The sequence below is a fragment of the Ptychodera flava genome, chromosome 7, assembly GCF_041260155.1.
Source record: "Ptychodera flava strain L36383 chromosome 7, AS_Pfla_20210202, whole genome shotgun sequence".
Lineage (NCBI taxonomy): Eukaryota > Metazoa > Hemichordata > Enteropneusta > Ptychoderidae > Ptychodera > Ptychodera flava.
In genome coordinates this window covers 43,440,324-43,449,986 of record NC_091934.1, presented here as the reverse complement: position 1 = coordinate 43,449,986, position 9,663 = coordinate 43,440,324, and the positions used below count along the sequence as shown (strand labels likewise).

At 37.9% G+C, this 9,663-nt stretch overlaps 1 protein-coding gene across 2 annotated transcripts; it reads right to left on the bottom strand.

Moving 5' to 3' along the window:
* Window positions 1-2,465: 2,465 nt before the first annotated feature.
* LOC139137634 (uncharacterized) lies at window positions 2,466-9,663 on the bottom strand. Of its 2 annotated transcripts, none has more exons than XM_070705828.1 (10): window positions 9,432-9,663; window positions 9,066-9,195; window positions 7,944-8,199; window positions 6,903-6,967; window positions 6,513-6,782; window positions 5,853-5,913; window positions 5,144-5,253; window positions 4,374-4,442; window positions 3,835-3,903; window positions 2,466-3,224 (listed from the first exon to the last, which is right to left on the bottom strand). In XM_070705828.1, the coding sequence occupies exons 1-10, from the start codon at window positions 9,480-9,482 to the stop codon at window positions 3,127-3,129; spliced, it is 1,179 nt and encodes a 392-aa protein (XP_070561929.1). In that variant the 5' UTR covers window positions 9,483-9,663; the 3' UTR covers window positions 2,466-3,126. The 2 variants fall into 2 exon arrangements, with proteins under 2 accessions (XP_070561929.1, XP_070561930.1); XM_070705829.1 differs by having other exon boundaries at window positions 3,835-3,900; window positions 9,432-9,658.

Here is a 9,663-nt window from a genome sequence, read left to right as displayed (position 1 = left end):
ATTTTACCAATTATAGACCAGCATAAAATAAATTTTAACGAAAGTCAAAATAGCGGTGCGCGTATGGATATTTTACATCTACCGTTAAGCGTCTACTTTTACGTCGAAAACGTCGAAGGGCTTCACTGGACCGGGTAACCATGGAAACCAGGTAGTACATCGTTCACCGGCCCGCTAACACTCGGATGTTCCTATTCAAATCAATGCACTGATTTGCACTCACATCGAGGCATGTAATAAATAAAGATATTCTTCGTTGAAACAATTTTGTGCAATCGTGGAAAAGAAAAACATCCAGTGTCCAAATCCCTAGCAAAACTGGTCGCCACTAGATCGCATATCGATGCTGAAAGTCTAGGCTAAGTTATGGCGCAAAATTTAGCACCGTATTGTATAAAGTTCTCTGTGTAATGACAGTTTTCCCCGGGGGCACTCTTGATATTTTCATACGGAGGGGTCTGCCGCCAAGTTCAAACATCTACCCATGTATGTTCCAAAAAATATGACCCACTATTAAGCGTTTGCTTTACAAATTTTGGGAATTTTCACCTTTATTCTGTTGCATGTGAAAGTTTTCCTACAGCATGGAATATTTGCTTTGTTTTCAACCAATATTTAGGGGTCTTTTGTTTGAAAATTGACTAACACGATTGGAACTAATTTGGGATAATTGGATGGTGAAGCAATGGCTGCATAATCTGCATATGTAAGCTCATCTGCTTTTCTTTTAAGTTACACACTTGTTATTATGAGTCACTGGTACTTTGCAATATTGCAACATTCAGCTGTATGGCACCTAACACTTTTGAAAATATGAAGATCCAATCATCCCAAATTAGTTTCAATCGTGTTGATGATGTTTGGGGATTTTCTCACATATCCGTACACCTTTTTTATGGGACTGGAATACCGCCATCAGTCTACTTATTGGCACGAGGGCCAACGAGTGAGGCATTCATTGGCTGGAACCTTTCTCTTACATTTTGTTCACTTCAATGGGACCGTGATGTCTTCCGAATGATGCCTGTTAGATATTTGCCAATAGCCATTTCCTGGCGTATTCAAAAAACAAAGGATACAAATTCCACAATTTCGAAATTTTTATAACTGTTCCATGGTTATATATACACATAAAACATTTGACAAACTTCATACAACAATTTCAGTTTGTTCAAATCAGAAGGAATCATGCAATATCTCAAGTACCGCGCTACAAGCGCCAACGTCCTTAATGACTGGTTTCTATACAACGGTTTTCCAAAATCGAAGTACATGGGACACAGCGAACACTAAAGATCTAGGCTAACACGGAGACACAAGCCAACTAATCATAGTGCCGTGAGATGAACATTACATATTAATTAGGCCTAGGAAAACAGAGTCCAACCAATCAGTGCGCTGTAAGTGGACCTTACAGGCAAACAGGCACCAATTACTGTGTACATACGTAAAGGACATAAAGCATAGACCAACTTGAAACAGGACTATTTGGACTTTAAAATTTAACCGAGCTTAATTGAAAGTATTAAATGATAGTATGACCACGTGTACTCTGCAATAAATTTGACCATAGCATGTTTGAAGTCAGAGCCAACACAAGGTTCGGTCAACCCTTATTAATCTATTGTTTGACCATTGTGAGCCAATATTTCTATAAATGCACAAAATGTCTCTCACTCAACTGCAAAATTTTGGCAGATACTGTACAAGGTGTTGAAACTAGAGGATAGAAACTGCTTTTAAAGGATCACTGAGAACAAACTATGAAGCAAAGTTATTAAATACAGCAGATATATAAGTATAAAAAATTCAATCATGTGCGGGCGCTCTTTGCCGCGTCTCTATTCCTGTTTAGGTTAAAGATCGCAGAATAATAGAGCGCCCGCAAACAATCGAATCTTCTAGTCTACGGATCTGGTCTGCGGATACATCTATAGGCCGGGGTTAACTTCGTAATTTTAGTCTTCAAAGATTTCATTAGTGTAGAAACTTCACTTTTACCTCGAGAAAGTTCAGTGAGCTTCCAGTGTATGTTTGGTTTCGAAACTTTAAACTCCACGGCTTGAGATATTGACATAATCAGATTATACTCGGTGTTATCCTACATTTACTGTCTCAATTGACATCATTTTACAAGTGGTATTGTCACAAACAGATGACGTCAAATCGCCGTACACAACACAGAGGCCTTGTAATTAGGGCACTGTATATTGTCTACGGCGATTTGACGTCATCAGTTTGTGGCTATACCACTTGTAAAATGGTACCTCTCAATTAATTGTAATCAAGTTGATGCACATTATATCATTTCCGCGCATAAGCATTAGTTACTAGGAATGATCTCGCGAAGGAATGCATTCCTTCATCCTCTTATCACGAATAAAGGAAATTTATGCTGAAAAATTAAGGAATCTTTACGTTTGAGTCACCGGTTCGATACATTTGAATATTACCAAGGAAAATAATACTTTCAAATGCGGGAATTCTTTTATTCAAACGATAGAAGAATGGTCGTCAAAAGTTTGTACTGGCATATGCCCGTTGATGTTGAAAAAGATCATTGCATAAAGTCCTCTATAAAGCTGATGAATGTGAAAGTGACGAATACAAAAATAAGACTATAAATGCAAGACCATGAGTTGTCGACACACGTGTTCAAAATAAGTGTCTGGGTTATCACTAATAGAGTTCAACCCTGCTTATAGTCACGTGACATTCGTTGACAAGCGGTGTCCTATCCATAACTCAGTAATAAGATTTTGTAGTACGTAACCCGTTCCACCGCATCACTGTCACAATAGAAAGTAAGCATATGTAATATTTCATACAGACAAGTATTTCATGATATCTTTCCGACTTAATTCTTTCATTCAGTGTGTCAGCAAGAACAATGTGAGCATCTGGGATTAAGGATTACGGTCGTCATAACAAAACCCTCATTAGGTAAAATCATGAATATGACAGTCATTATTAATTCCACTGGCATGTAAACAGTGTAAATGATATGGTTTTGCTCAATTGAATTTTGGACAGCTTTCAGAAGTTTTGATTTGTGATCGCAAAGGCTTGCAAAGTTTTAACAAGTTGCTGGATTATTAGGTCCAGAAGTCCGCTGTGTTGTTTCCTTCAATGGTTTTCATCGGTTGCAGCAGTATTCGATGACAGAAGCGGTGTATCTGGTGAAGGTTGGCTCTGTTCGTTGTCATGGCCTGGTAAATTTTTCCCTGTAAATTAATTAAGCATTATAACACTTGTCACGTATGATAAAAATATTTGCCAACTTACACTGAACTCTCACGGAAGCCTGCTATATAGGTGTGTGGAAATTCAAATGAATTACCTGTTATATCATATATACATCAAAAGACTACGCACAGCACTGCCAACTGCACATACACTTTGGTAAATTATTGTGTTCACGGTCCACTTATAATGAATCAATGGGCTAAAAATTTGAATTTGTTTTGCTGCATTATGTCTTTTTTAGGCGAAATAACAATTACTGGTATTTGTCTTTCCGGTGATGGCACCTTCCCTGTTTAAAGGCTGTCCGCTCTGAATTCTATTCGTTTTTGTAATTTGCCGCGGCGTGAAATTTACCAACTTGTCTTTCTACGTTATCAAAATGAAATGCTTCCTAATTGTAACAAACTAGATTCAAGAGAGTCATATTGCTACAAAAGAACAAAATGTTTACTCATTTCCAGTTTAGAAATTGAGTCACATTAAATATTTTAAGTTTTGACAATAGGGAAACCTGTGAGTACTCGTGTGTTCGTGGCCAAAACTCCGAACGTTTAATATTGTGGAAATACCTCGAAATACACAACTTACTTATGTCATTCAAACTGGTGCAGCTCTTGGCTTTGCCAGTTTCCGGTACTCCAGGGTGGCGCACTTCTTCTGTAAAATAAGGAGTTCAAGATAAGAAAATGGTGGTTTCACAAGACATAATAATAATGTCTTTATCCTTCCGGAAACTAAGTTGAAACTCATATACTTCACTGTCGACTGCACATGATATGTGTCATGACGTCCAATATTCAGTCACATCAGGCACGGTTTGTTCCTTTACAGACTACATAATCCACTTGAACTTCGGTGACAAGATACAGTTTACTCTCTAAAGCTATGCACAGTCATGTAGAGCGTGTCCCTCCACTTTGTACAGAAGCAGGTAACTTTAAGATCGTGTGATACCATAGACTATCAGACAAATATTCCACTTTCTTGTGATACTTCAGGGCCGCAGTCAAGGAGGGTGGAGGGGCAAGGTGAATTTTCCACACAGTCAATATGTAAATTTATATCTATCTAGCTTAAAGAAGTTCTGTCCCTTTCGAAAGTCGGTCAAGCTACGGCCCTGTACTTACCTAGGAAGTTCAGGCTTGTCTGACTTGTTGGTTTAATGGTATCATTGATCCCAAAGGCAGCGTCACTCCCTGTTATATTTTCAGAATAAAGTGGAAAATTAATAAGATTCAACAATATTGTATGTGGACTGTAGACTGTTTCTATTGCAATTTTAGCTTCTTCACATGTATCTATATGGAACTGAAATCAAGTGGGTAGAATAAGCTAGTAAACCTTCCTTATAGATGCCGTCGACATTCGTGTGCCTTCCACGATGCCGTAAAATCATTACTTCTGACGAGCGTGATACACATCGTATACAGGAGCGACAGCCTGTCCACTACACGTCATCGAACATATCTTTGCATCTGCTAGATTCACAGTTTCTTCGTTTGTTGTGTACGATCAACACAGGTGATTCTCTTGACGGACGTGTTTTTTTAAACAATAGGGATGCAACAGAGAAGATGACTTAACAATGATGAAGTCTTTGTTATTGTGATACATGAGCAATCTTACAATTAAAAGTGAAGTTTTCAATAATGGTGCTCTGACGGTGAAGTGACACCATTGAAATGTTCTGACATATGACGTTTGTAACCCCTGGTCGTTACTTTAATTATGACAATCTTTAAAGGAAAGGATGCTTCTCATGCTACATTCATAAATGTGTAATATATTCGATTGTTGCTCCTACTATTGGTGCTGTCTCACGCCAATTAGAAATGATGTCATCCTTGAGCGTTGACAACCGGATACACGGAACAGCTTGAAGAAATGGCACTCTCACCTTGTGATGGTCCGTCGAGGTCAATTAAGTTCACCGAACTAGCACTGGCCCCAGATCCAGGGTTTCTTCTGTCACTGTGTCCAGCGATACTATCGCAAGTACTGAATGAACTGCAACATTTGGGGAAAAAACATTTCGCCCCGTTACAAAGCTCTTTAAATCAATTACACCTCAAAAAGGTTCGATTTACGATTTTCAAATAATGTCATTTTTGATGCCACGATGTGATATGATGTAAAATGATGAACCGACTTCAACCAGAGACAACTTTTCTACATTTTTTATGCAGAATGCCATGGCATATTGACTTGTGATCTGATTTTCATTCAAAGTTACGGAGACAAGGTGCTGTCCTAAGTAATAGTAGGCAACTTGATGACCCCTTTTTTAATCTCACGTGTAATTTACATCCACGATTTATCCTCAACACCGACTACTCGATTACAACATTGCGGAAATATCTTGCCTAGTATTGCTTTACATCACGAGTTACTCGTCTCACTACCTCTTCCAAAATATTTAACTGCAACATTTAAATTAAACGATGTAGATTATGACAGACATGTTTAACTTTCATCAATCACCATCGTACCGTGGACACAGTGTTCACATTGGTCATATGGGTCACACATACGACCTTTGAGCGCAGTTCCGACAACTTTAACCCTTAATGTTATGATGTCATAGCAGGCTTAGCCGTACAACTTACCCGTTCTCACCATTGGTTGTCGAATGAGTTTCGTTAGAGTTAGCATCGTTTCCGCCCGGATCTATTTATTCAGGTTTCATGAAAAATTAGAAATATGGCAAGTTGTGTTATTTTTAGCTGGCTTGAAGTTAACGACAATAAAAAATAGTTATCTCTAACGACTCCTCACTACGGGATGAAACGAACGCGACAGTTGAACGTATGTCACAAGCTTACGATATTTAACATGGCGACGATAACAGCGAAGACGACAACGACTTCAAATACCATGACCGTAATCATTACAACCATTCTCCCGCTATAATCACCTTCGCTACCATCAAAATATCATCATTTAACAAGTTTATAACAACTTGTAAAACCATCTTCATAATTTTGAGCTAAGTTGACATTGCAGTATTCAATCATAGAACCATCGCCATCATCATCATCATCATCATCATCATCATCATCATCATCATCAACAACAACAACAACAAAAACAACAACAACAACAACAACAACAAAAGCAACAACAACAACAATAACTGTACACCATCTTCTTAATGTTGAGCTAAGCTGACATTTCATAACTGTTCAACCATTGAACCATTGTTAAGACGACAGTAAAATAGAAAAGTGAAAACAAAAGTTAAATTTAGAGTAGCAGAATATGCTCACTTGTATCGTGTGCAGTATGGACTCTGTCCCTCTTACAGTAAACGACGATAACAACGACGATGGCGAGGACGGTGACGCAGGCGATTGCAAAGCATGTAACTATGACGACGGAATTGTTTCCTGAAGAGATTGATCCTTCCCCTTCATGCACGTGAGAAGGATTATCTTCTCTGTTACCGGTCTTTCTGTATTCGCTTTTGTCAGACTTTCCACCATCATCTGCTTCAAGATCACCAAACTTCTTCGCTTCTGTCATACCTACAGTAGTCACTGCGTATATAAATTCAAAAGGAGCTTAGAAAGATCACAAACAAACAACATAAAGGGAACAATTTTCAGTCTCACAATGCATTTTAAAGCACATTATATCGTTAATGTAGCATGACTTACATTTCGTTTCACTCGACTCCAGTCTTCTAGTTCGCTCGAGGAAAGTCCCTTTACTTGTTAAAGGTCTGTAAAAACGTGAGAGTATAATATTAAGGTTTGTTCAAATATGACGCACACCTCGATCGACTTACACGTACACGTCCTCCGTTAACTAACAGGTTTTCTGTCGTTTTTATTTATTTATCTATTTCGAACTCCAACACGTATATGATACAGTTAAAACATACCACCAGGTTCATGAAATGTCCGTTTCTGTCTAGTTGATCGCCCAGGAATGTGTAAATTAACTATTGGTCGGCAATCAGGAAGGGCATTAATTGATTTGTGAAGAAAAACAAGATCAAAATAAGTGCGCCTTTTAGACAGCATTGGCAAATTAAACATAACACACAGATCATCATATGAATAATCATCAAACCTTACTTTTACAAGATAACACAAATATTTAACAAAGTTACGCTGTACAGCTTCTAGTTTGTCTGAGTACACTTTGTCAATGCTGTTCCAAACAACTGATGCATACTCGAGTTTAGTTCTAATGAATGTTTAGTAAACCACGAGCAATGCATCCACTGACAACCGTTTGCCAAACCTTTTTAGCATGCCAAGTATAGTCTTCGAGCATCAGTGACAATTGAAACAACGTGAGTTGAAAAAGTTAACTTTGTGTCTAGTGTCACGCCTAGGTCACTGTAACTATAAACAGTCTTCAAGTTGTGAGCATCAATATTATAATCCCTCTCAATTGGCAATCTTTTCAATGAAAGACGAAGTACTACACATTTGGCATAATTAAGGTGCATTTTTCATTTCTCAGACCATGTGGACAAGTAATTGATATCTTCTTGTAACATTTCTCGACGTCATATATAATTACATTAGACCGAGAACATCAACAAAGTTACTCTTCTCTTTCTGTATAGCACTTGGCTGAAAGAAACTTTGAATAAAACATTTTTAACATTTTTATCCTGTAGCCTCCATCATAGAAACAAAGTCTGATAGTAAAATAAGTGGTGTTGGTCTGAATATGTACCCTACCTTTTAGTGTATGTCTGAGAATTGCGGTCCGGTCTACACCCACCATCTGGCGTTGCCACATATCCCGGCTGACACGAACATTTATAATTATTGGTTGCAGTGCCAGTTTTATCCGTCTTTTGTCCCTTTCCACATCTGTGGTGTGGAAAACAACTCTTCAATAGGTTTCTGTAAGCAGTGAAAGTATTCCGCCCACATGGAGCACACAGTGTACTATCAGGGTCGTTCACAGTACAAGGCCGTACCATATGTGCCCCTGTAAGAACACAACAATATTTATAGATATTACTATCCACTTTCTGTAAGGAACGACTTAGTGTTACAACGTTTGGTACATGTATAAAGACCGAGCATAATAGCGGTTGAATCACCGAGCATGTATGTGAAGTAGAGGTTAAGGTAGAACACGCTTCGGGGACAGATATTCGAACTCTCAAATTTTTACAATTCTCCAAATTCTCTAAAATGAGCTGACCGTCGACATTAAAGGCCCTTCGGCTGTAACTCGTGAAATTTGTTGACCTGAAAAAGGCTTTATATTTTCTCTGGTTTTCATTAAATTCAACAAATTTATAGGATACAGTCTTTTACAATGAAAATTTGACAAGTAAATTTATATTTAACCGTTATTTTGATTTCCGCCATTTTAAAAACTGGTAAACTACAAAGAAAACAAGGCACATGATGTCCCAGTAGAAAACATTCAGCACTTTGCATTATATTGGCCTACTCTGTTGTTTCTGTGAAGATTCCAATGCATACTATAGTATATGCACACCATACAGCGCTTTTTTTCTTTATTTGCGTGAGGGCGCCATTTTATGTTTGGGCAAACATTTATTATTTATCTTGCTCAAAATTGTACATGCAGTCCCAGTGGACACTTTCTTATACTTGTATATACACCCCTAAATGAGTACATTCCCGCTAACTTGTTTTAGTTTGGAAGTAAAATCACAAAATAATGCTTAAAGATACAGCTATTGTGCCTTTAATGGCATCACATTCTTGAAATTCTTTAAGCGTGTTTCACGGGTTTGAAATGTTATGACGTATTTAACGACACCTACGCACATTTGATCATTTACAAAAATAGACAACGAAAAAGAACTTTGAACTTACCTGGTGGACAATTTAAGCAGCAGCGACCTTCAAATTTGGTCTGTACACCGTCTTGACAAACGTACTCGATATCAGGGTATTCATGATTTGGCTTTGGACGTGCTTCGGCATTTTGGAAGATGAGGTATGCCTGTAACAGGTGATGTGGTAGACCAGATAAGAGGTTTAATAAAATTACATCAATTTACTGTACGGTATCTTTAAAATATTTTTTGTCCAATTTTCAACTCATGTTGTAGCCAACGGCTACAGCAATTATACAAAGATAGGTATAAAAAACATTAACAGCCTTTTTATGGCACATAAAAACATTCAAGCGACATTCCGAAGTTGTCACTAATATGCGGTCCTGTATCATGTACTTACGAGTAAAATGGCGTATATCCACTCATACGATTGGTCATGTATTACATGCATCCTTGCCTTAGTATGTTGCCAAACGGCTACACGCAAAGAGCCATGACTGATATTTAACTCCTTAACGCGTGAAAAAGAGTAAGATTATCGAAAAACTCCGCAAAGGTTCAAGTTGTTGGAAGACAGACAGCAGTACAAAAACTGTCTAAGACGATCAACGATTAGTATTCTGGCACAGCAT